General features: G+C 50.7%; 1 protein-coding gene across 6 annotated transcripts in view; it reads left to right on the forward strand.

Moving 5' to 3' along the window:
- The window catches only part of LOC144174113 (uncharacterized), a 350,888-nt gene that overhangs the window by 294,236 nt on the left and 29,095 nt on the right, over positions 1 to 27,557 (forward strand). For all 6 annotated transcript variants that reach the window (XM_077702574.1, XM_077702575.1, XM_077702576.1 and 3 more), the window contains 2 exons: positions 13,923 to 14,190; positions 15,533 to 15,589. In XM_077702574.1, the coding sequence (XP_077558700.1) occupies positions 13,923 to 14,190; positions 15,533 to 15,589 (325 nt within the window). The remainder of the gene's footprint in view (positions 1 to 13,922; positions 14,191 to 15,532; positions 15,590 to 27,557) is intronic.

Below are 27,557 nucleotides of genomic sequence, written 5' to 3' on the forward strand. Positions count from 1 at the left end.
GAAAACAAAACACGCAGATAGAAGCGAAGACGGAAGGAAGTTATGGAGAAGAAAACAAAATCGCGGCGCGCGGCACGACGCAGTGGGGGGAAGTCATCTTCGTTTCCCCGTTCAGACATCTGGAAACGGGCTTCCAAATCCCCGTGCCACCCCTCCTCCAACAGCTTCGCACTGCTCGTCAGCGCTTCTCACCCGCAGCTGACACCCCACGCGGCAGTTTTTCTTTCGTCCAGCCGCTTTCAGCCCCCGCGACGTTTCGGTGTAACGTTTTGCTCCCCGTCTCTCTTTCTCGTCCTGCCGTCCGTTTAGCTCTTCTTTTTAGTGCCTACTGCGTTCCGAGCTTTATCCGCACTTCCTCCTCCTAAAGTGTCCGGGGAATCTGAGCACTAACAGAGGCGCTCACTCAAACTCCGCTCCAGCTGCGAGCGAGTGAGAGATGCAGTATTCTCTGCAGAATTTCTTTGCCTCTGTTCTACGGTTAACATTGCGCCCCTTGCCACGTCTCTGCGTGTTCTTCTTGTCTGCTCCCGGCTCGCGTGTCTCCGCGTGCACCCCTGCGCGAACACCGCGGGCGCGCGAGCGGCCGGAGTTGTCAACGCCTGAATCCAGACACTCCCGAGCAGCTCCCATCTTTTACCGCCTTCTCCATCCCCCATCGGAAACACATGCTGCGCCCACGGGCTCCAAGCGGCGAGGCAAGACGAACCGACAGTCTGAATGGAGGAGCCATGGCGACAACGCGACGACGTCTGACAAACAAACAAAAAAAGAGAAAGGAAAACGAAGATAACTTGTAAAGAGAAACGCTGGTTCTCCTTGCGCCGGCGTCTCGAGCTTTGAAAGTGATAGGACAGTGGACGCTGGAAGGCAAGCGCCGACCATATCCGCAGAATTCGAGTTCTGCTTCGTCCGAGTGGCATTGGATCTGCGCCTTGGGAGGACGGCCGTCCCGCAGAGCACAGCTGTCGTGCCGAAATGCTGCCTTGCTGCTGCTAGCACCGTGCTAAAACGCAGCCATATTTTATTTCTTCGGCGCGCGCATTCGCAGAAAACACAGAAGCGAGAACGGCATAGCAAAGCATTTTCTTCTCTGCTTTGCCGAAACCTCTTGCCGGCGTCAGTTGACGGTGCGTACGTAAACGAGATTTCCTTTTCCTTCAAGTTCCCTTCGTTTAACTCAAATGCATCTTTTTTTTTTTCATGAGAAATGCCTAAACACAAATAAGCACACATCAGAACCGGACACATGCCGAAGTTGTCAAAAGAACACTGCTGGCATAGAAAACAGCAAAGCCGAAAGTACCCAAAGGAACTCGAAGCCTGCCGCGAATATATAAAAACGCTATACAAACTAAACACAACCACAAAAATGAATGGTCTGAAAGAGCACGGGTAACAGACGTATAAAAAGAAAAACACATGTCGAACCTCAACTCTACGCGTTTCCCGAGATGTTCCGCTGTGTAGTGGCAACTTGGAGAACGGTGCGGTGTTCGTGCACTGCTCGCAGGTCGGCTCACTTTGCAACACGTGTGGCAAACGACGCGGCTCTGGTTTCACTCCTCTAGCACTTGCGGCTGACAACTTTCTCTGGCGAGGTATAGAACACGGTGCTTCGTGGGGAACCAAAAAGGCATGCAAGAAGCAAAGCAACGGGCGAAGGGACGGGCGTCATCTTGCGTTTTGCTGAAAGCATTTCGTCGATATTCAGCGACCGCTGTCTGCGCTGACGTGTGGTCTTGCAGGCCGGCACAAATATTCCGAGAACACGTGGAAAAGCAAAAGTGAAATGCAAAGTACTCTTTCACCGCTGAACGACGATGTGCAGGAGATATTTGCTGACTCACTTTTTCCTTTAACGATAATGGAGTATGGTGAGAATGCTTCATTGGGAAACTACGCCGACTGCGGTGAGCATGAATTCTAATGAGAAAGGGTCGTGCGTTGCACGCAATCCCGCTGAGACACGTGTCGTCCGCAAACTGTCGCAGCCCTGGGAAGTTGGTGGGACCATTTACTCGAGCCGAGCGACCATTTATGGGCCGACAGTTCCCTTCGTCGGCCCATAAAAGCCTCCCCTCAGCACTTTTACTCCGCAATATCCTTCCCCTGAGAAGAGCGAGGAAAGAACTCGCTGTCGTCGTACTGGTCGTCCTTTTCTCCTCTTCCGTGTTCCCGTTTTAATTGGGCTCCTACAGTAGCGATTAACGTTACGACCGCCATTCCGTAAGCGAACGGCGCGCCCGACTACGCGTTCGAGTGCCCCTCTTCCCAACTCCTGGCGACTTCCCCCTTTTCCACACTGCTTCCGGTGTTTGAGCTGTTTTGCATTTGAAATCGTTTCCCGCGCTTCGCGGGTGATCCGTATGGCTCCCTCATATCGGAAGCGATGAAACCTCTTCTAAATTTTTCTTTTTCGTTCCCAGCACTAACACTAGTTTGCCGCCGACCCACTCCTCGGGAATTTTCGGCAAAAAGAAGTCTCCGAAGCTTTCAAGGACCGGAAGGAGAGATAGCGAACGGCTCGTAATGAAAATGCGAGGCCCGCTTTATTACGCAGCCTCTTCGACGCCTCTGGTGTCAATAACGCGTTGGAGAACCCTGCGATGCTGCTCGGGAAACGGCGTTAGAAAAGCGCTCATTTTCTTCCGCTTCCGCCGGGGTGGGTGCCTTATCGACATTATGATCGTTCCGCGATAGCCTAATGGGCTGCCGCTGTATATATGGCTAGAAAAAGCGTCGCTCGCTTATCTCTATCTAGCAACAAATGTGGGTTAATGTATGTTTTCTACAGCAACGTTATACAGCATGCCGCACATGGGCGCGAGATAATGGCCTTCTTCTTTAACGCGCTCGGTTGCGCCTCCCTCCCGGGTGTGAAATAAATCGAAACTCTGATTTCACCATTTCGTCCTTTTCATTCGACGTTTTGCCGTCGTCGACTACCGCACTCGCTTCGGCTTCACCCGGAAGCTCGGTGCTTTGCAGGGCGTGTAACTACAGGGTACAACTACACGTGCTGTGGTATTGCCTGAGCACTAAAAAAATAATCGAACTGCGCTCGTTCCTCGACGTCAAGGTTTCGCTAGTCTTGTTCCCAAGTTGTATGCTATACGCTTGGCAGGGCTAGCCGTTGTGATTAACCCGGTCCCGAACTGTATCCTAAGAAAACTTTACTTGAAGAAGCAGCACGAACGGTAAAAATCCGGGCGGCGCTTCAATATACGGATCTGTACTGGGCTTTTTTGCAAGCGCGTTGGCTCCCGAAAGCAGAATCAGAGCATCGCGCCTGACAGCTCTCCGCTCTCCAAGGACAAAAATAAGCGACGCCGTACCAGTACAAATCGCTGAGGCCTCAAGTCTGAGGAAGAAAAATTGAGAAGCGAAAGTGGAGCACCGCTTCAGCGACCTGCCCCTTCGGCGGCGGCAACGGTAATTCTACGCGCGAAGCTACAGATGCTCCCCCTTCGCGTAGAAAGCCTCGCCCCCCTGCCGCCGCCGTTTGCAGGGTCCCGAAATTCTTGTTCTCATCTCCAAAGTGCGCGCCGCTCCTGCGGGTAAGGGTTCAGCGCGCGAAAATTAAATCAAACCAATCATTAGACCGCACCGTGGCACGTCTCTTTCGCTCTTTTCCTCTTTCCTTGGGTCTGTCATTATCCTTTCAGTCCAATTCCACTAAGAGGGTTTCCTCAAGCCTTTACGCTGTACCCGTTGCTTTTCATTTCCCCTTTCCTAGCGTCTGCCGTTCTTTGTTTTCCGTCTGCGCATGATTTTTCTCCCACTATATCATGACGGGAAAACTGGGCCGCTCCTCCGCCTGATCTTCGCCCCATCCTTTGGCCTCGCCTCGCCCGGCACATTGCCCACGTGCGGGGCCCTGACACCTGCGGAATTCCCACCTGAACGTCTTCCAGGCCCACCAGAACCACATTTTCGGCAGCCCGGACATGGGCCGCTTTAAATAAAGTTTGATCTCTCTCTCTCTCCCACGCTGCCTGGTCCGCTTTCTTTGTTCGAGTCGAAACGTGCGTCTGCTCCGCAAAGACAGCTGACGTCGCGAGGTGCGCGCACTTGGTTTTTCTCGCTTATTTCCGTGCCTGGGATTCGTTTCTTTTTCTTTTTTTTTCTTTTTTTCGTTCGCTCCTAATGGCGGGTCGTCTGCTCGTCAGGGAGGCATCAAGCTGTCAACGCGGTAGGGCGCATAAATGGCGGCGCATCCTCCTCCTTTCCGCCCGGTCCCGGGCCTCTGGTGCGTCCGTGTTGACGACTTGACAACACTGCTGCTCCGGAGAGGAACTAGACAAATTATGGCTTGCGGAAAACTGCGGGTGTGAGGAGCACGGAGCCCGCCGGTTTGCCTCCCGTCTGCAGGAGACTGCTTTGCTCGGTGGCACTTCGCTCCCCTACAGCTGGATTTATGGAGAAGATTTAAGGCGGGGCATTTGTAAGAATAACGCGTGGAACGGCAAACGGAGAGAGAGCGGTTTCAGTGTTCCGGCGTAAGGACCTTGCAGAGCAACAGGTTGATCGCGTCGTCCCGCAGCCGAGCCAAGAGCACAATCGGAAGTTACTCTGGTATTCAGACTTTCATCCCGGTAGAATGTATTTCTCCCTGGTACTTCTGGTTCCCGCTCTTTCCCACGTGCAAAATTACACCAATGAAATCCGCTCAATTACTCCCGTTCGTCGGATTTCCTGCTGATACCCAAAGACAGCTTCGCCTTTGACGTCCAAGCTGTGCAGCGAAGCTTACCTCGGGCTAGGATGGGGGCAACATTTTGGAATGCAACAATGTGTGTATGCTAGACGCTGTGCATAGCACGTCCGTTCTTAATGCGGTACTTCAAAGATAACGTTATGCTTTACAACAAAACCATGACAGTTGATTTTTTCGGATCCTTGTCGTAGCGCAAGGATGGCTAGAGGCGGACGCGTTTTATCGACCACGGCGAAGTGCAATCTTTTTGCAGCGTGCGCACGTACGAGTGTAGAAGACAACCAGATAAATAAAAGTTTCCCGTGCGATTTTTCAAACTACTCGAGTGCGCAGAAACCGAAACCAAACGGCACAGGCAACAGAAAATAACGTTCTAAGGAAAACGGAAGTGAAAACATTACCGAAATAGGATACCCCCCGAGAGCCAAGCGAAGAGTACGCGCAAGCTCTTTCGAACCAGCATACTCGATTGTGTATCAAAGCAACTGGTTCCTTGGGGTCTTCAACCGGTAGCTTTCCCGTACACAGACCCCGTATAGATAAAGGCGGAAGAAGCGGCAAAGAGGACGGGGGGAAGCAGAGGCTGGGGGCACACAGATCTTTCTCTCTCTCTCTCTCTCTCTCTCTCTCTATATATATATATATATATATATATATATATATATATATATATATATATATATATATATATATATATATATATATATATATATATATATATATATATATATCAAGGTTGCAGTCGTCATTGCCAGTGCTATTCGGCTTTTTTCGAAATATATAATAGGGCCGAATGACGTGTGCTTGTCACGTTTCATTGATTCATTGATAAATAAGCGAAAATATAAGTCGAGAAAAAATCCGCCGTTTTCCGGGAGCGGGACTCGAACCCACATCTCCGCATAACCGGTGCGGTGCGTTGCGTTGCGGTGCGGTGCGTTAACCGGTGCGGTTAACGCACCGCACCGGTTATGCGGAGATGTGGGTTCGAGTCCCGCTCCCGGAAAACGGCGGATTTTTTCTCGACTTATATTTTCGCTTATTTATCAATGAATCAATGAAACGTGACAAGCACACGTCATTCGGCCCTATTATATATTTCGAAAAAAGCCGAATAGCACTGGCAATGACGACTGCAACCTTGATATGTATCTTTACCGAGTCCCTCGTCCCGTATCTATATATATATATATATATATATATATATATACACACACATCGAAGCACGTGTGGCGATACTCTCTCGTGTACCCACGGGAGGCAGCCCAGTGCCGCCCCGTCAGCGGCGTTCCCTTCTGAGAAAGAAACGTCTCAATACACGCGCAACGTATAGCGATAGGACCGTAAAATTTGGCGCAAAAGGACAAGGGATAAAAAGCGCGAGTGTGCCGACGGGATTCGCATACTGAACAGCATGCCTGGCCGCGGACGGAGTTAATAATGGCGTCCCGACAGTTGCCTCGAGAAAGGAGGGCCGATGGCGGAAGAGGAGTATTGGAGGGGGGATGGGAGTGAACCAAAACCAGCGCTGCTGCGTGGCCGCGCAAAATTGCGTACACAAACACATTCAGGTGCACACACCCGCCCAGGCACGCAAACACAGGACCGAGAAAAAGAGCCCAAATCTAGGAACAAAAATCGCCGCCGCCTCCTGGCGGGCGCTGCGGCAATCATAGCGCCGCCCTTGGGCTCCCAGCCTCTGCTGCCTGCCTGCCTAGGCTGTGAGCACCGCGAGAGAGATAGAGAGGGAGAGGCCTTTCGCGTTTCGGGGCTATCCGAGAACGCTCCGCTGCCCGCTGTAATTTATAGTGGATTACATTCGGCTCTGGAAAAGCGGCGCCAGGAGACGCAGAAAGCGAAAAGCGGAAAAATTTTACGACGCCATAAAGGTCAGAGTGGAAATTAAAAGAGCAAAGAAGAAACAGTGACACAAAGCAAAACAAAACGAGTGGTGGTAGCGCTGGCTCCCGCTGCAGAAATCCCCCAAGAGCTGCGCGTGTGTGAGCGTATATAGACGCACTCAGTGCGCGCCTGGGTGCAGTCTGATATGTGCTTTTAGTAATGCTTTTCATTTCCGTTGATTTCCTTCTTGTGTACGTCATGCCCGCCTTTTGAAAAAAAAAAAAAAGTTGCGCCTGGGGTTTTTCAAGAACCTTGTGGTTGCCATCGTACTTTTTTCTGTCTGGTTCCTTCCTCTTTTAATCACTAGACCGCAGAGCGTGTTGAAGAAGTTGGGGTATGGGAGGGAATAAAGGAGAAAGCATGTCCAAGTGACGCACTGACACGCGCGTACGTGATGCACACGCAGCGCACCGCAGCGTGACCCACAGCCAAATCGCTGCTTCAAAGGTTGTGTAGGCGTAATGAAGATTTGCGCCGACAGAAAGGGGATAAAACGTAAACCAGTGCGCACGCACGCATGCACGCACGCACACAACCACTGTTTTCTCATGTTAGTCCGAAGTTCTAAATTAAATTTTAAGAAACGTAAGTAACGCAAGGGAAAAAGTACACCGACCTGATAGATTACGTTCATTTTTAATGCGACCGTAATAAATAGGTCATTGAGCGATACAGTCGGCGTCGTTTGTAGCAGCGAAACGGCACGTAAATTCCAATCGGCTACTACGCGTCATGTGGCTCGTCAAGCTCACGTCGCTCAAAGCTCCAGAATGAAGGAAGGAATGAAGGAAGGAAGGAAGGAAGGAAGGAAGGAAGGAAGGAAGGAAGGAAGGAAGGAAGGAAGGAAGGAAGGAAGGAAGGAAGGAAAATAAAGGAAACGAAAAGAAACTGTGCATAGCAACGCAGATGCTTCGTCACCGAATCCTTGAAGCCGCTGGGTGCACCGCGCCTGCGCGGTGGGGGTCCTGGGGGACGCGCGTAATAACTGCCCTCAACCTACGGCGTAGCAGTCACCTCATCGCGCAGCAACCAGGGCGCTCTGCGCGATGCACCGCCGCACTCACTGCCGGCTCCGCGGCAATTCCTCGCCGCCGGCTCCGCGAACGTATCGAATAAGAGATGCGTAGGCAGGTACATACCAAACCAAATTAAACTTCTGAAAACAAGAACATCTTCGCCCAACCGCGCACGTGGCTAATGTTAGCATTACACGTCTTCATAAACAGCGTTGCGGTTAACCCCGTCACTCACCCCCACTAATTTTCCCCCTCTCATTGATTGATTGATAATGATGTTTTCTGCACCGACGTTACGCATGCAGGCTATGAGGCGCGCCGTAGTGGAGGGCTCTGGAATAATTTTGACCACCTGTGGATCTTTAACGGGTCTCAAAATTTCGAGTACACGGACGTTTTCGCTTTTCGCCTCCGCCCCATTTCGTTCACTTGTGCACTATCTCCGGAGCAATGCTTTGACACCAAGTATGGGGCCTTTTTCTCAACAATACGCTGTTCTAAGCCTGGCGTGCCTCCACGCCCAACTTCTGTCGTGTTATTGCCCTTTCAGAAGAGTGGAATTCGTGGCGCGGCCAACGCATTCTTTACGGCGACATCACCCGGCAGCAGGCTTCGCGCGGTGCGGCCATCAACGAAGGTCGCCGTTGGAACAGAGGAGAGGGGAGACGGCGGCGGGTAGCAATGGGCTCTTCATTAGACAAGCCAATCAGGGCCACATTCAGCAAGGGGCGAATCAGCCGGTGGCGGGGATCTGAAACTTGAAATCCGACACCCGTTACGTCATCATCCATCACGACCGAGCCGTCTGCCAGGAGCTCCGAGAGTACGCTAGCCTCGTCCCAGGTGCGCGCCGATCATCCCGGGGCCAATCCGGCGCCCGTCTAATTCCCCCGTTCCTCGGCAGCAGAGACACCGCAGGGAGTGGTGCTACGCCACTACTCTTCCGCCCATCGGGAGAAAACAAAGAACGCGCCTAGTTTTCAGCGTCCGTTTCCTCGCCAGCTCGGGGCACAAGCGCAGACGTCGTTCTCGCATCGCAAAACACGCGCGAAAACAACAGCAAAACGCAGCAGTCATTCGGGTCTTCCATCAAACGCTGCGGCAGGTTGTTTCTCCTGGCGTCTGTCTGTTTCTGCCCGCCGATGAATCGGCCCCATTGGTAGACGTTCGTGAGCGCGAAGTAATAAGAGACGGAGTTCGGCACGCGCTAAGGAGCCCGGCTTCTTCTCGGGGATGCCGCCGCACTCGCTCCCCGTGCTACTGTCACGCAGCAGTTGAGGTCCCCTCCAAGACGACTCCTATCCGGCTAATTGCGGGAGATGCGAGCGACGTCGGTGTCGGGTGTGACAAAGGCTGCGAGTGCCGGCTGGAAGTTTGATGCCAGCGCCACCGTACCCCCGCCCCTTTCTCGGCGCGGCCGTGACGTATACGAAGGCTTGTCTGCGCAGGTGGTTTATCCTTATAATAGCGCGAATGTTATTGGCAGCACTTTTGTTGTAATGCGAGGGAACGCGGATGTGTTTCGCTTGGGGGCAGCGCGCGGTCAGGTGGTTGTTGGCGCTTTTGTTGTGCCGTCGCTAAGGGCCTTCACTAAACGTGGTCGTACATAACTCCAGGCGTGAGCTATTAATGCCGTACTTCAGTTTCTCTTGTCATGACAAGCACTTCCTGGTGTTTCGAATGGTGTTTTTAGGTTTTATTTCTTAATTAATTGTGCTTTAACGGCTGGTTGCATTGATCTTCGCAGCAAGTACTCAGTGCGGTGAGACGAAATTGTGTCAAAGAATATGATGTACGCCTTGTTCCAAGCAGAAGTTTGTACGTTCTTCGTACACAGGCACATACGCAACGGCTTCCCGATTACAATAGTCACCATCATCATCCTCACCATACACTCGCACCGGTTACTTCGAGTAATTATAGCCAACTTTTTAGCCGTCCGCAAAAGCGAATCCTTCCCAATAAATATCTTTATTTTACACCAGAACGAGGGTATTCATGTTTAAAGAACTCCACGCCCACGCTCCGACACGACATGCATGCACACAATCTGCATTCGTTATCCAAAGAGTGCTTTCATGCGCAGCGTGTATAGAGTCAAATTGATGCACCGTAAAACGTTCAGAGCAAATACAGCTCGCTAAGTCAGTGATCAATTCCGGCCACTTTCACCAAGTTTGCTGCAGATTTTCTGCACCCTCGTCCCGTTCCGTCTCCATTTGCTCTCCTTTGTCATTGTGGCTCTTTTACGAGGTTGGCTTTTTTGCATGGCTTACGCGTCTAGTGGTTGAGCTTGCCGCGACTTGATGAGGGAAGGAAAAAAAAGCGAATAACTCGTATTACGTTACGAAAAAAGAACTTTGAAGCTAGGAATCGCATAATACCTTGAAGCTACATTATTTCGTTCATTCTAATCGTTATTACAAATGCTAATGTTTTGTGTGTGTGTGTGTGTGTGTGTGTGTGTGTGTGTGTGTGTGTGTGTGTGTGTGTGTGCGCGTGCGTGCGTGCGTGCGTGCGTGTGTTGTGCGTTACTATCATGTCTTCCCTCTACCGTATGGCATAGGCAGAAAAGAGATGTGAAGTGAAAGGGGCCTGCGGAGAAATGACCGAGAACAACCGCGCTATTACGTGCGAGTGTAGTACACTGCGCGAGCAAGCCGCTTTCAAATTGGCACCGTATAAACTTCCCTGCAAAAAAAAAAAAAAAAAGAGAGAGCGTGAAAAGTGCAAAGAAAAGAAAATACATTTGGGCGGTCACCACCGCCATTTAAACGGATTATTCTCGCAATCTGTTAGTTGAGCATCAACTAACCTTTAGTAGTACCTTGGCCACAAAAACGCCCATAAATGTTCCATTTGGTAAGAGACGCAGTTTCTTATTTAACCACGACAGGCGCCTAGTCACATGCGTTACTCGCCGGGGAATTTGCACCGCTGATAACGCTACGGCTCGGGTGTAAATTGTTTATCTTTCTTCACCTCCTTTGTACACGTATAAGGACAAGGCAGGATAGTACGAAGCGAACCTCGAGCACGCACCCCCGTACGTATATCGCTGCAGGCCGCCGGCCTTGTCGCACGCTGCGATGGCGGGTCGCTGAGTGGGATTGCGTGAGGCGCGCCCGCTCAAAGGTAAACCTGTGGGCGCTGTCGGGTGCCGTCGAAACAGGATGCGACGTGCTAGCGTCCATTCGGTCGCGGCTTAGCAAAGGGACGCGGAGTCTTTCCGTCCAGGCCCTAGGAAGAGCTGAGTCGCCTTCGGCGGGTCGTCCTCTAATCTCCGACCCGGTTCTCTACCCTGCGCCCCTTTCCCGCGAACATTCGTACTTGATGTATCTGGTGTCACTGCAGTTTTGTGCACCATAAGGGAGGCTGTAACGCCGCGGGTATGGCGAAACGAGCCAAGATATAGAATTCGAACGCTGTGGGGCTGCCCTCAGCCGAAGACCAGTCTTCCCCCCCCCCCCCCTCTCTCTCTCTCTCTCTCTCTCTCTCTCTCTCTCTCTCTAACACCTAACAAATGACTCCGTCTCCCCCCCCTTCCCCCCCCCGCACACACACACACTGAAGCTTGTTGTTCTAATGTTCCTTCACTTAAGAGAAAAGTCAAGTGCATCACTTTTGTAATCAACGAGAGACTAAAAGCAATCTAAAAGCCCAGAAATAAGCGCACAGTGTACCGCGCGATCAAGGTGTTAAGAAATGGCCACTACGTTTAACATCGTTAAACGTACTACCATTGTCATGTCACTCATGAACAAACAGTGTGAGTACACAGACCTAAAGCGAGCCCGGCTGCAGCAAGAATTCGCGAAACTGGAGATGGAGTTGTGTTCTGCGACACCAGGATTCTACGACGAAGAAGGATTGTATGTAACAAGACATTCGGTAGGTGATGTGCCGCGATAATATTCTGACAGCAAATACATAAATTTAATTGTAGTGAGAACCGATTGTTTACAGCACTCCTACCCATACTTTCTTGCTGTCCACGTCGCAGTGTGTGGATGAGTGTTGAGCACAGAAAAACGGGAGGCTTAAGCATGGACCTTGTTACGCGGCCACGTATACTCTGGAACAGTCCCAAGCAACCGCGCCCTCGAATGTGCGGAAATATGCACACAGTGGCTGTCACTCTACATAAGAAGCCGTGAATCGATGGGCATTGCAGGGCCGGGCTTTTCCAGCAACATTCTTTCAACGTTGAAACTTGGGCGAGTTGGTGATGCATGTTGAACAAAAACGAGAAGACACAGGACGACAGCAAGAGGACACACGCAGCGCTGACTTAACAACTCGATTTTATTTACTGTCGGCCCTCTGCAGTTTGAACCACGGTTCGGGGAGGGCAAAATATTTGTGTCAGATAAAGTACAGGACGCCCTTCGTGGATTGCATAGAAGGCGTAGTATACGACCTGCCTTTAAGTTCTGGGAAGAGCTATATCGGTCAAACCGGAAGATGCCTCAATGAATACCTGCGGGAGCACGGAAATAACGTTAAAAATAAAGCGGGTGGTCAGCCGCTGTTTGAAAACTGCCGCGTTATCGGCAAAACCGTGAACCCGCTAACTCCGGGAATTATTTAGGCCGCCGAGATGGAACCCTTGGGAGGCAATTGCATCATTGTAGCCTAAATTGCACTCACGAAGATGGAGCTAGTCCATCTTAACAGGGCACGTGCCGATAATGGTTACTTGTGGGGTTGGCTTTCTGTTTTTTCATGTCAGTTTTTCATGTGTTTTCATGTTTTGTTTCGTTTATATTTGGCGCTCCCGAGAGAAAATAAAATTCAGTTGTAAGTCAGCGCTTCGTGTGTCCTCTTGCTGTCGTTCTGGTTCATGTCGCTCGCGCTGTGGTTCAACATTCTTTCAGAAGCGAGACTCGAATCCACGGCCGACATCCCTTGAAATGTCTCCCGCAACATATCTAAGCGCTTGCGTGATAAACTGCGGCACCAAGCAGGCCGCTGCACAGAACTGTGTCCAAGCGGCGAAGACTTTCGAAGAGAAGCGCCAGATTCGGAGCTACAAATACCCCGTACTCGTATACCATGGAGAAGCGTCTAATCCGAGAGCTCGTCGTCGTCGAGAAGATGGAGCGGCAGTTTTCGGAAGTGCAGAGGACGGGGGTGGGATGAGACTCCTGAGGAGGAGGGAAAGAAGCGGCAATAAATCGACCGCCGGGGGGAGTGCCATCTAATCGAGGCGGCCACAAAATGAGAGCTGCGAGAAATGCTAATGCGGCGCCACTATACTCCGAGCTACAGCGGAGACGTGTCTCGCTCACTTGGCGACACGCAACGAGGATTACCGATTACACGGGGCGCCGGCTCTAGCGATCTGAGCCCAGTGTTGTCCGCGCTCTCGAAAAGGGGTCGTCGCCTTCGGCGCCGCCTGTGTACATAAGCTGTGCTTAAGGTTCTGAGTGGAAAACTATCTGTCTCCTTTCTCGGATACGTTGTCCCCGACGTTTCTCTCATTCGCTCGTCCCATTTTCATCGGTCTTAGATTCGAGCCGAAACTAATCGGAGTATAAAGGGTAAGCTCTGTCTGCTAGGGTATAGTTGTTGCAGCCATTAGTTAGTTGCTTTGGGAGGCAGCGATAAAAGGACGAATTGCTTGTTCTCTCTCATGCGCTAAGTCTTTTGGGGATCAACGGTTAGCCCTCCCGCTTGCTCACTAGTCTTAGCTGGGGAATATACAGAGTTGAGGCATGGTTACGCAAATAATTTTAGGTATCTTTATTTATTTATTATTTTTTTTTTCATCTAACTCCACTGATGCTGGGAGCGAGGAGTGAACATTGGGTGCTGAGAAAGCGCAACTTAGAAAGCTTACGTTGTGGAGAAATCTCGCCAGTAGCTGTTTACTGCGTAGTGGAAAATCATGAAGATTGGAAAAGTGACTATGGGCGCACAACTGCATACTACCGCCTTTAATGTCGAGCCGGCCAAATGTGCTCAGGCATTATAGTGCGGGCCTATTCGAAACCACACGCGTAGTGGCCCGCAGAAAGGCACACTCGTGGTGATCAAACTACCAGATTGTGTCATGGACTAAAACACACAGCACGAAATACAAGGACAAGAGAGGGCACATGACAGGCGCTTGGGCTTGAATCACCAACATGCCCAGGCATCCACTCTATCAAATGTACAACTGACCCTTAGGTCGGTTCAGAACTACTGCTCAGTGCCCGTGCTCATCACTGTGTGTGCGAATGGATATATAGGTGAACCAGCAGCTCATCGCGCTGTCCTTCCCTCTTTCCGTTCCCGCCCAGGTGGACAAGGCGGGGTACCCGTCGGAGGCGGACCTGAAGCCTCCGCTGCCGGGTGGCCACCCGCACCACGAGCCCGGCAGCCCGCGGTCGGTCGCCGCCGCCACCCACTCGGCCGCCAAGCTCAAGAAGAGGCCGCTGTGCCGGTTCTGGAAGCTGCGCTTCCCGGGCTCCTCCTCGTCATCCTCATCGCGGAGCCGACTCGTCGCCCTGCTCGTCGCCATTGCCACTCTAGTCCTAGTCGCCGTCGTCGGCTCGCTCGTCTACACACGTGAGTCTCAGATCGCGCCGCCTGCATTTTGCTTGCGACCGTATACACCGGCAGGATATCGACGAGAAGCCAGCAGATCGTGCTGGAATATTGAGCTGCGAATTGAGCTCTCATTGTAACGAAGTGCTCGTAACAGGAAACTGGATTCGTTATAAGCGATACTTCATTCTTCATTAAAAGCGGGCGTGGTGCGATTTTTGCACCCTGCAGTGGGGGATTATGAGACAACTTCGAATCAATCAAGATGTAGAAAATAAACGATTTCGTTCTAATGGGGGTTCGCTGTACCTGCACGTAATGGGTTACTGTGTAAACTTTGTCGGGCTCTTCGACGCAAGCCGGTCGCGATTTTCGTCGAAAGTTTGTAGCATTTTTCATGCCGTCTGGAGCTTACGTGCGATAGGCCAGACTTGATCTACGCAGGTACCCCTTGTGACCGCTTTAGCAGTTCAGTTACGGAACCACATTGCAAACCAGGAACGTGCTTGTTGCAGTACCGAAAAGATCGCTTGCTGTAAACGGTAGCCCGCCAAGCGGTTACCTTAGACAGCGAGACCAGCTGCACGTAAAATGTATGAAATTGAAACGATATAGTCTAGGCTTCTCTTCTTTATAACAAAAATGGTATCTACGTTAGTCATACATAGGAAGTTAAACTCGAGAGTACAAGCTCGGAGTATAATTAACTCCTCGAATTATATTGGATGGGTTCAAGAAAAAATAGCAAAAAAAAATGTGCCGAGAGAACAGTGCCAAAAGATGCCTTCCTATGTCAGACGAAACAATTGGGACGTAACGGATATTTAAGAAAGATCCGCCGCGGTGGCGCAGTGGCTATGGCGTTGCGCTCCTGAGCACGAGGTCGCGGGTTCCATTCCCGGCCGCGGCGGCCGCTTTTCTGATTGAGGCGAAAAGCAAAAACGCCCGTGTGTACGAGATTTCGGAGCACGTCAAAGATGCACAGGTGGTCGAAATTAATCCGGAGCTCTCCGCTACGGCGCACCTCATCGCGCCTGCGTTGCGTCGGCGCGTTAAACCCTACAATCAATCAATCGAGATTTAAGAAAGCATCCGTCGGCGTTGATTCGAACAGTTCCTTGCCTGCTGGCTGCGCACAACAGCTTCTTAAAGAACCTCCAACAATTACAGGAAAACAACCAAGCTCACGGCTTAGATAAGGTGGCGTCGTCAAGGTCAAACGTCTTCATTAAATCTTCACAGAGCAGATGGTGCAATCGGGCAGCCGCATGAGCCGCTAAAAAACAGTTTTTGCCATTTAGGTTTCACGCATTTTTATTTTCACTGCAGAGAAAAAGTAACTTTTTTTTTCTGGTCTCCGCAGTGTACACAAGGTCCAAGTTGGATCTCAGGAAAGAAGAAATTCGGCAAGACCCCGAAGGTGAGTGTCTTGTCTCACACGCCTCATTGGCACCTTTTGCATCCTGCGCATCCGAAAAGGCGCATTTCATTCGTGGCACCACCGTGACGCGAAACGCTCCTGTAAGTAAAATTTTACGGCGGCTGCCGGTTTACGACGTCCGTGGCATCACCAGCGCAACTTGAAATGGCGGCCCCATAAAAGAGCGATAGCAATAATTTTATCTCTCGTAGAGCTGTAAATATCGCGAGAAATCGAAAGCATAAGTGCGCCGCGTATACGATGCATCCTGGACGCTGTGTGCTTCCGTCACTTACATTTTTAATGCGAAAGCAATAAATGGCCCATTGAGCAAAAAAGCCGGCGTCGACATCGGCTTCTGGGACAGCAAAACGACTCCTTGGTAATCGTACCCATATACGACACGTTTCATAGCACCAGGAGTTCCATAGCGCGAGGCATTTGTCACCACAAGCTTAAACTCAGCAGTAGCAAGACGTGGTCTCCCTACTGCCAGTACACACTAGATGAAGGGAGCGGAAGAACTCAACCGAACGAGCGAAACAGGTAAGCAGCTAAATTCAGCATTACACGACGGCATGAACGAACAATGCCACAAAACTCAGTACAGACCGAAGCCATTCGAAAGAGGTAAGGCGGAATCGCGAAGCAAAGCGCCTCAGTCGGAGAGATTACGAAGCCCTTCGAAAACGCGATGCAGAGGCATAGAGTCTCAGACGTTCAGTCGGACATTCGTGCTTTCGATTTCGCAAGCTATACGTGCTTTGGTGTCCTCTGGCATCTTTTAACACGAAAGTGTTTTACTCCGGTATACACGAAGACACTGACGTCATATCCGTCACGGAAATAACGCCAGTACAACGAAGAAAGCGGCCTGTAAAGGGTGCACACCTGCACACAGGGTCTTCTTGCGAGGAAGCGACATTTAGTACTAAAGAGTACGTTATAGTTACACTTTGTTCGTTTTCGGGTTTTAGATTTCAACACGAAAGTGTTTTATGCCGGGATACACCAAGATTTCACTGACGTCATATTCTTCACGGGAAATGACGCCAGTAAACCTTTTCCGAAGCGACCCGCCAGCAGGACGTCGCTCGCCAAGCGCGAGCACAAGACAGCCGCCGACCCGCAAATCATGCTCTCCTGCAGATTTCGCTGCACATTTCACTTTCGTGTTTTACCGATTCCTGTGACAGGAATCAACCACAGTTTTTTTTTCTTTTTTCATAACTATAATATTGGCACCCCGCGCAAAATACGCGGATGGGGAGGGATGATGGGTGGAACTATTGCTCCTTTTCGCGTAAAGAGGTCGCCACATAACACGCCATCTGCACGCACGCGGGTGCACATCTTGGCCGCCCATCTCGCAAATCCGCATGCCACGGAGGTCCTCATTGCCAGACACAAAGGGGAGCTCTCTTCAGGTGCGTCGAGGGGGGAAACAAGCCGACCGAGAGGAGGCATTCAAAAGAAAAAGAAACAAGCGGGAGGGCGGGGGCATCGAAATGAATGACCTAGAAACAATCAGCAGCCCTTGCGAGAACGTTCCACGCTCCGTTCCTCCACCTGGACGCAAAACGGACAAAACGAGCCTTCATGCGTGTCTTTTCAAAGCCTTTGCCACACACTCACACGTGTGTGTATTCTTACGTGCATACTGACGCACACATATGAGCTCGTCGTCGAGCCATACGCGTCGTTGTGTACGCTGGGAAAGAGAGAGAGGGAGAGCTCACCCTCGGCGACGACCTGCGGATATGCGTGTGAACGCACGTTCGGAATTCATTTTTCACTCGGCGCAGCTGCGGCTATCGGAAGCGAAAATCGCGCGCCGGAAAAGCGGTAGCCGGAGCTCTCACCATTGTATTTTTTTTTTTTTTACTTTTGTCACCCTCTCCCTTCTCGGCACGTTGAAAGATGCAAAACGCGGGCTCCTCGCGGTGGACAGAGAAGGCAAGTCCGGTTGGTCAGGAAAGTCGGAACGTAAACAGGAGATACAAAAGCGTCTGCGGTGAAACAATCGCGTCCTCTGCTCGCAAGGCCAAGCCGCTTCGGTCAGCAGTATACATTAACCGCTCTTCTCCTCCTTTTCCTAATAAGGAAGAAACTGACGATAAGCGAAGTAGGCATAGTCCTTGGCGCTATACCCACACTGGCGTCCCCTGCCGGTCGTCGGCAGTATGGTCACGCGAGGAATTTGGTGCTGAACTACGAAAGACGAGGGGAGCCGCGAGCAACGTTTTGTCAGCCGTCCGTCACGGGGGAGGCCTCGGGAGTGCAATTATGGCCGGCATGAGCAGCACTGTTCAAGGAAGATGAATGACACCAGCCGGCGGCGGGGACGTTTCGCGCGGTGTAATTGCTGCTGCCACCGACTTGTGTAAGCCGCGCCGCCGCCAGCAGCGGTCTGCACCCGCGGTAATAAAAAGAGAATGTGGCGGGGAAAGGTGGTTATACTTTCGTCAAATCCCCGGCTGACTCAGAGACGCTGGTTATTGATTGCGCCCTGGGTGTCCGTTTTGGTACAGTTTCTGCTGCTTTTTTTTTTTTTTAACCCGCGCTGATAAATCGCATTTTAGATAAGAATCTGTATATGGTCATGCGTCAAGCTTGCACTGATTTTGAGTTGAGTTACGTAGTTGAAGAGTGGTGACAGCTGGCGTTGGAATGCATGAAGGGGAAGCGAGGAGAATAACCTGGGTGGTATGGACCAGATGGTACTGGGGGGTTGCGAGATTCGTGTTTCCCTGTACTTAATGGCACTGGCCGAACTAAATCAAAAAGTGTCTGTGTGCGTACGTGCGCATGTGTGTGTGTGCGCGCGCGTGCGTGCGTGCGTGCGTGCGTGCGTGTGTGCGTGTGTGCGTGTGTGCGTGTGTGTGTGTGTGCGTGTGTGCGTGTGTGTGTGTGTGTGTGTGTGTGTGTGTGTGTGTGTGTGTGTGTGTGTGTGTGTGTGTGTGTGTGTGTGTGTGTGTGTGTGTGTGTGTGGTGTCACCTAAAGACAACAAAAGTTTATCTACGCGGCCTTCTCACATACCGTTGACCTTTTACGATGTCTTAAACCTTAGTCCCACAGAATTCATGCACTGTACTACCGAAACTCTTCTCCCTATCCGCTCGCGCACAACAACGGGCGTGTCATAGACACTTGGACGTGTCTCCTATCATTGCGCCATTCTCTCACACAAAGGATCATGACGCAAGTCCTGTTCTCTGGCATCTCTGCGTGCACATGGTCGTTCAAGTTTGCTTGCCTCTCTGGTCATCCGGAGCAGCCACAGCCGAACCTCCCACCCCGGTGTAGAAAATAGCACGCCTCAAAAATGTCGGCGTGGAGGTACCTTCAGCTTGCAGCAGACCAAAAACTTCGTGCGCATGCTCCGTATACGGCTGGCCGCGCAGACCTCCCGTGGCCACCGCGTAGGGTCACGCAGGCGACCGCTGAGCACTGCTCTAAATCCGCTATCGGTTGATCCGGTCCATACAATGCTCCGGGCGAGCACGTCGCGTAGTCGGCCCGCTAAGTCGAATTCGATGGCGCCTCCCACGGCATTCGACTACAGGGAGGCCACTAACTCTGGCGTGACAGCGGTGTGCGGCTCATGGGCCCGCGCTTCCTGGCGCGCTGATTACCTCTCCAATTCCCACTGAGGCCCTGGATGCTGCTGCGCTATGGAGAGCAAACTGTCGCAAGAGACCGCTCGCGAGGGGAACTCTGGCGGCTGAGTAAACTCCCCCTCCGCCCTCGTCCGCAGTTGGGCAAAAAGTGGCGCTGCGGCGCATCGTTAGCGTCGTTAACGTCAACCGGCCGGCCGGCTGGGCCGCGGAGGTCGGCTAATTCCCAGCGCAATAAGCCCCTCCGCCGCCGGCCGGCCGGCCGGCCGGCCTGGCCGTCGGCGTCGTCCTTCCCCGATGCCCTAGAGCAGGTCCCGGCGAAAGAAGGAAGGGCTGCTTTGGCGACAGTTCCCAGTGTTGCTTCACCCGTTAAAGCGGTCGGTCTGTTGCCGCGGTCTTTCCTGTTCCGCTATCTTTTTTTCTTCCCCACGTGCATGCAAGTACGCTCGGCGTCAGCTTCTACTTAACATGCGGCGCTTCCCCCAAACGTGCATTTCTTGCGTTTTTTTTTTGTGCCCCGTTACAATCACTCGGTGGCCTAATTAGCGTATACAACACACGAATAGGAGTTCATGCAAGAGGCGAAAAAATGCCGCTTAATGTGCTGCGCTGTGAGCATCATCTCTGTTGCCGCATAATGGTTGACAAAAACCAATTAGTTGTGTTTTCTTGTTGTCGATATGCTCGCCATCCGTACCCGCGTAACAGGCAGCGTGGGCTCTTTTATGCAGAACTGCTTTGCGTGAGAATAGCGACGCTCGATTTGAAGTTGGCCTGCTGAAGCGGAAATGGGGTGCGCTCGTCAGTCGCCGCTACTCTTCCTTCGTCATTTTTCTCAGTCGGACGGGACCCGAAGTAATCCAGTAAATACGCGGGCTAACTGCGTGGTCGGAGAAAAAGAAACAGCCTAATCGTATTCCATGGTCGTCGCAATGTGTAGCTCGGTGAGAAGCGTTTTGAACTATATACTCCACCAAGGTCTGGTGGCCGATAGTGCGCTTTCCTGTAGCCAATTGGACAATTGTTTGATGTAAGTTCCCTGAATCAGCTCTGTAAGGATGCATGCTTGCCCTGAAAGACTGCAAACGTTAAAACCGGACGCGAATAAGGGTGAATTAATTGGGGGCTTGAACTGCAGGAGTTACGTAATTATTGGCCGTGGGCGAATTCTGGTAGAACAGCTTAATAAGAAGAGTCTCAAATTTAAATAGCCTTTTAACTCCGGTGAGAGAGAGAGAGAGAGAGAGAGAGAGAGAGAGAGAGAGAGAGAGAGAGAGAGAGAGAGAGAGAGAGAGAGAGAGAGAGAGAGAGAGTACTGTAGACTTCACCATATGGAAACCGTCTACGCCAGTGAAGGCGAAGGATGCTGGGCGCAAACTAGAAAATGTAAAGAAAACCAAACACACAGCGAGAGAACTAGCACGAAGAGATGAGGGAATTAAAAAGGACGAGTCAAGACAAAAAAACATATATGCAGCTATCCTTCAAAGTTCGCTGTTTTGTCGCGATATGCGTTTTGCTTGCGGCAGTCCGGCAGCAACTCTTTCTGCGCGCGCCGACAGTAGACAACGTTCTTAGCTGCGACAGACATTCCCCGAACGAACGCCTATTGAGCTCAAGTAATAAAATTCTGCGACTTCGTCGTCGCACCACATCCTTGAGCAGAAAGGCGTGCACGCTCTCCGCGCAAGCTTTCTGCGTCTAAAGCACGCATTGGAAATGGAGTCACTGCGATAATTATCGCTGTCTGAACGTCTCTCGTCCTGAGGCGCATGTTAAGGAGAACATTTTCTTGCACTTTTTATTATCGCTAAACCGAGCTACGTTAGATACCAACGGCGCGTGCTTTCTTGTCCTCTCGCTCTGATTCACCCGACAACAATTCCACCGCAAACGCTCGACATCCGGCTTGACAGTCCCCGCTATCGCTTCACACATCGCGACGTGACGATTCCTGTCGCCAATGTTGTTGATACACTGTCACCCTTGCTGCTCGTATAGCGGAACGAACCTGTCTGCTGCTGTCCGTTTCACCTGAAAAACCTCCGAACCTGACGTCAGCGGCAACTTTATTACAGCTCGGTTATGTCGACGCCGGAAACGACCCCGACGTACCAAGAACACTCCGTCCCGCTGTTCGCATGTCCCATTTTACGTTCGTCTATATATATCTAAGCATGGAGGATCCGTGTTGCTCCGGAGTAACAGTTTCTCGGAAGCGTCGACGTTTGCACAACAGAGCCGTCAAGCCGGGCTGACGGAACGAATGGGCGTAGGTCGCACAAACTCCCTTTATTGCTTTACGGTCGAGCGCTGCAGCCCTAAGCAACAGCCGGGAGGGGAGAGTCGAACGCGCCCACCGTACCAAATGGATTTTTCTTTTTCTCAACAAAGCGTCGACTTGAACGGAGAACAACAGCCGATATTTTTTGCCTTTGCTGTGTAGTACACGACGAAATGTTTGCGTACGCGTATTATTGCGCACGTGCTGCGCCACCCCGAAGCTTTTAATGCTTTCTGGAAGTGCTTCCTTCCGAATAGAAAGCAATTTCCGCCGCTAGACTGCGACTCTTCAATTGTCGGCTGCTATGTAATACAGGTATTCGCCGCGAGCTCGACATGTAGGTGGCGACAGCGTCGCGCTGCTAGTGTGGATGCTCCGCTGAGCGGCCCGTAAGAATGCACACTGTGGGCGCGCTTCGTGCCTTTTTCCCGCCGTATGTGCGCACAAAAGGTGCAAACAAGAGTGGTATGCTGTAGTTCGGTTCCTCAACGTTCAATGTATAGCATGGAAGCGGCAGTCAGTTTTCATTACTACGCCAAAAAAGCGACGACTCATCGGAAATCTCAGAATGGCCGTAATTGTGACAATGAACTTGTACGCTGTGGCTCGAAGCAAGCTCGATCTTTCCAGACTATGGCTTTGAGCCTTCAATAAAAGCATAAATAGAAACAAATCAGGAAGCCTCGATCTCTGAAATTCAGTTTACAACGGCAATCTCAATCACTTTCACTGGTAGCATGACGCATTTTTGCATTTGTGGGATGCCCTGAATGGGTAACACTACTTAACTGCCCCGAAATTCTTTCTAAGAGCTTACGATATTTTTTGTGTGTTCAAAAGGCAACATAAAATTACTGAATTTTGATCAGCGCGGAGATATGAATGTAACCGCTCTAACGGTTCTTCTAAATTAAATTTTAATGACTCTGAAGGAAGGTTTTATGAATAAGGGTTTCGGATCACTTATTTACGGCTTTCGTCGCAAGTGAACTTGCGAATTGAATTGTCAACGCACGCAGTACAATCAACATCTCATGTTTAGCTAGGTTTTCGCAAAGTGACAAGCAGGTTTACAGTGTGCAAACCAAGCTTCTGGGACCTCACAGTGAGCACAAATTTTCTGTTACGGCGGCTCTGTTGACCATTTGCGTTCCTTTTAAAATCTAACAGGTGCCTGCAACAGCGAGATGTGTTTGCATTCTTGCGTATAAGGTCACTTACGAACCCTAAAGATGGCAATAAATGAAGTTGCGCTGTTGCAGATGTAGTAAAACATTTCCTTTTTATTTCTCGTTGCGAATCAGCGCAACGGGTTCCCGGTAACTACTTTGTTTTGTGAACTAAATATCGCCTTTGTCGTGGCATTTAATTTTTGAGGATTGGTTAAAAAATGAAGTTCTGTGCATTTAGTTTTTTTCGTGAAGGGGTGGGGGGGTCCTGCCAACGTTGCAAGAGCAGCGAGAACGCATGTAACGCGAAAAGCCAAACTATATATATGGTTATCAGTACAATCGAAACTACACTGTTTACGTACATTTACTGCTGGAATACTTGACAGCATTTTGCTTTTACTATCTCTTGCTAAAGGAACTCGGGGATTGCGCCACGGGTTCAATTCGGGTCCATACACGAACGCGCCTGAAATTTGAGCAGATGACGTGTCCGCTTTCATGACTTCATTTCTCTCTTTCCCTTCAGTGATGAAGGCTGCAGCATTATTTTGTCTGCGTTTGTTTTCTTTTCTGCCTTGAATCATGATTTTAAAACTTTTTATCCGAAACATTGGCTCTGCTTCGAAAATTGGTCCCCGAAACTATGCACGGTTGTGACTACCGCCCATACGAAAACATGTGGGCGTCCGGCGTTCCTACTTTCGGCAAAAGAATGGGGATGTGCGGACCTTGAAGGCAGCAGCTGATGGCAACAAATCTTGTCTGCCTTGCATCGGCATTTTTGGGTGACAGCTTGCTTTCCGAAGTGGAGGAACCGCTTTAGTAGGGTTTGGTTTTGCCCTCCACGGACCCTAGCATCCCGACGACGCTGCGGCCGCGCATGTGCGCTGTGACTGACCCATTTATTTTGTTCGACGACGACTTCGAGCCAGCCCGCCACCACCGGGGGGGTTCCGGCAACCGTTCGAGACAAAGCGATGACGCGGGCCGCACGACCCTTCGTGGAACTTCTGTGAGGCGGACCCCGGCGACGGAATCTTTACGGCTCCCAGCCTCAGGGGATGTGTTTGTGTTGTTTTGTGAATGACTGCTTCTCCCCGCGTCTCCTCTCTCGTGCCTATTCCACCAACTCCCATCCTGTACACATCAGGGTATTCGACGTGTGCACTCAAAATAAAGAGCTGTACTCCCATTCTTCAGTCTCCCGCTTCTTGTGGAGGCCCAGGCGCTTGGAATGCAGGGCCACGCATCGTGACCGAGGAGCCGCTTGCTACTACGGAGGTGGCAACAGTAGACAGTGCGAAGTCTATGTCGCCTTTGTTCTGTTTGTTTTATTTCAAAAAGCGGAAATAAAAGACAGTCATGTTGTATTGTGTGTCTGGAGTGCCCTCGTCTGGCCTGCTCTCTCCCACTATGCTGCCCAGACTGTCTGTTTCATAATTGATGTGAAGGCTTTCTGAGCGGAATCGTCTATTTATCATGTTTTTTAACGGCGCCATAGTGACACTGAACTTCGCTTTTTTTTCTTTTCACTTAACCTCAAATATAAATGGGAAAACTTCTTGCTATCAACAATTTAGAATTAGCGTCACGCCTTAGGCACTGCTCGGGCCGGCAAGGCCCGAAAGATTTTTCGTTCAAGCCCGAGCCCGGCCCGGGCCCGAGAAAATGTGTGCTACCCGGCCCGAGCCCGGCCCGCGGGCCGGGCTGGGCTCGGGCTTTCGGGCCGGCCCGGGCCCGTGCAGTGCACTGCACTGGGCGTCAGATTCTTCGTTTTGGGCTGCGGCAGGGTTTGCGCGAGAAGAGAAAGCTCGGCGGCGTTTTTTTTTTCATTTGCGATGGAGCGGGCGAGGAGCGGGGGAGGGGGGGGGGGGGGGTACGTAGCAGTACGTATTTTCAAAACTGATTAATCCCCCTTTGGTCCGGGATTGTCCAGGAATTGTGGCTCGCCTTGTTCAAAATTGTATTGAAAGCAAGCATTGTGGGAAAAAAATTAAAAATAAACAGCGAGTCATGGCACACACCCCTCACACATGTGGGCAACAACGTGCATTTATATTACGCGTTTTCCCTGTTTCTTTAAACTTAGGTCCACCTTAAGAGGTTAAGACGTGACCATATTAGGCATTTGGTTATGCTGAGTGAGACACGTTTCTGGACCAGGTGATTCATGTGGGATTTGAAAATGATATATATGAAAATGACACGAAATGCCACGACAGACGCAAACTCACAACTGCTTAATTTTACCGAAAAATCCCCCCTAAATACTCTTGCGCATCCATAGAAAGGTATTTTAAATATGTAAAATTAGCAACTCGATACAGTTGAATAAATGTTTATTCCTCCTCCTCAATATAAACAACGACTGTCCAAAAATGGTATTTATTTTAGAAAAGGTACGGGAAGGACACGATCACACAGGCGTTTGCGGTTGTAAAATACGTGTCCGGTAATGTATGGGCGATAGCGCACGGGTCGTGTGCAGTGTAAATGTTTTTGCTTGTTTCTTCTTTCTATAAGGACACAGTGCAATTTTACAAGGGTGTGGAATTTGCACGCGTATGTACAGGTCTTGTCGCTTCTTACCCGTTTCGCGTACTAAACTTTTATCCTTTAAGTAATCACCACGCCACCTTCGAAAAGCACCCTCCGAGGTTCCCGAAACGGCAGACGACTGCACTCAACAATAAGAAAAGTGCAATGTGTAGAAGCAATGTTTATAACACGTTTCACACTCAAGCGGTGACCAGGGCGAAGATGTTTCGTGGAATTAAACCAGCGCATTAACCCGCAACGGCCGCTGATTATTGCGTTTCTAGAGGAAATCGCAAGCAGAGGAAACTATGTCATTGCTTACTGCCAAACGAGCACACATATTGGTTGTTTTGTCGTGTTCAGCACGCGTCTTGCGCCGCACGCAACGTGAAAAAGCAGACGACGCGAGAGCGCCATCCACACTAGGAGCGGTTCGTCCAGCCGCCGCCAGGGGCCGACTCTGTTCGCGCTCGGGGCGGCATACGCGGGCACCACAGCGATCGCGCGCATACCGCCGCCCTGACACTACTACTGTCTTTTTCCTTTGTACGCCCGCCACAAAAGGGCGCAGGCGGGGCGCGACACCTGTGGGTCGAACCTACCGACAACAAACGGACACCGCGGCCACTAATGACAGCCGCGTACACCAGAAATCTCCGCGCTCTCTCAACCCGCAATGAAGCCGTTCGGGGCTATCCCTGTAATCATGACCGTGGGCGGCCCAGTGAGAGGGAGAGAGAAAAGAGAACCGGAAAGTAAGAGGACAGAAGGACAGCTGGAAAGCCAACTGAAAAAAAAAAAAAGAAACAAAACTGCTTCGGACAATAAAAGAAATTGCTGGTGGGATGAAGAATTTCGACGCGCGTACGCTTTGAAACCGCCAGTCAGTGCCGGCGACGTATTCCTTTACTGTTTCGTCTCACGCCTAGTGCAATCTCTTCTTGACACGCACTCATTTCTCCTCTTCTTGCCTTTGCGTTCCCGAATAAAAAAAAAACAACGAAATAATGGCTACCGTGGAAAACATGAAATTTTTTTTTTGTCTGCGCAATTCAGGAACAGCAAGCCTAGTTTTTCCGAATTCGCCTAAAATGTATATACACTTTTCTCTTTTTTCGGGGTTGGGAATTTTTGAAAGAAATGAAAAAAAGAAAGAAGGTAGATCGAGAGAGACCGGCAACCGCAGGGTGTCGGAAAGGCGCAATGGGACGCGTGCGAACTTCGCAGACCCAAGGCTGGCTGGCGGCGCTGTAGTTGCCGGGTGGCGGGTACGAAGACATCTCTCTCAAGCTCCGCTCTTCCGAGGAATTACTTCTTGCTGCGCCCCTCCCCAAAGTCATCTCCTTAGTGGGTCTCCATTTCGTGGTGCACAAAGAAAAAGGCGAGATCTCTGCACGCTCCCCATCCGCTCCCGTTCTTCTTCCACGGAAGGAGAATTCACTCCCTGAGAAGCCGACGCTGCTTTCACTATACTTCGTTTTTCTGCTCTCCCCATAATCGAAACGTCAGTTCGCTTCGAATACCGCGGCTTTATTTCATTATCGTTCAATTCCCTCTACCCCAATAATGACAGCTTCGTTAGGGCAATTTCCTCAAATTTTGGGTAATAACACAGAACGAAGTATAACAGGAATGGTACGTGACACGCTGAAAGAATGTAATTAGGGTGAAATGAATAAATCACAAACAGCTCCCATTTCTGCCCGTATAACCACTGGGGGAAACTGCATACCGGCGCGGACGCCGGCGTATATGGGAGCTCAATTTCAGAGAAAAAAAGAAAAAGAAAGCTCATTTCGAAACTATAAGTCAGATAGGCGAGATTCTGCTTCCGCACTGACGGCATGCGGGAACGGGCGCTGTGGCTTCTCGATGCGCGTTGAGAAGGGCGTGCGACAATGATTAGTTGGCGCGTAATGAACTTGCCTCCGCGCGCACGCACGCACGCATATGTATGTATGTATGTATGTATGTATGTATGTATGTATGTATGTATGTATGTATGTATGTATGTATGTATGTATGTATGTATGTATGTATGCATGCATGCATGCATGCATGCATGTATGCATGCATGTATGTATGTATGTATGTATGTATGTATGTATGTATGTATGTATGTGCGTACGTGTGTATGTATGTATGTACATTCCTGCTTAGCGAACGTTGTCCAATACACCACTGCGGGTCTACGTGCTGTTGTGGGACCATATATTTTTGCTAGTATAAAAGCGCCTGCTGCCGGGTATGCGCGTCTTGAGTTTCGCTTTGATGTCTTACGACAGCACCTGGCACCCGCCGCTGGTCATACCATTAGCCTTTTTTTTCTTCAGTGAGTATCGGTTGTCCACGTCAG

This window comes from Haemaphysalis longicornis, unplaced genomic scaffold, assembly GCF_048455015.1.
Source record: "Haemaphysalis longicornis isolate Haplotype H1 unplaced genomic scaffold, Haemaphysalis longicornis Haplotype H1 scaffold_3, whole genome shotgun sequence".
Taxonomy (NCBI): Eukaryota; Metazoa; Arthropoda; class Arachnida; order Ixodida; family Ixodidae; genus Haemaphysalis; species Haemaphysalis longicornis.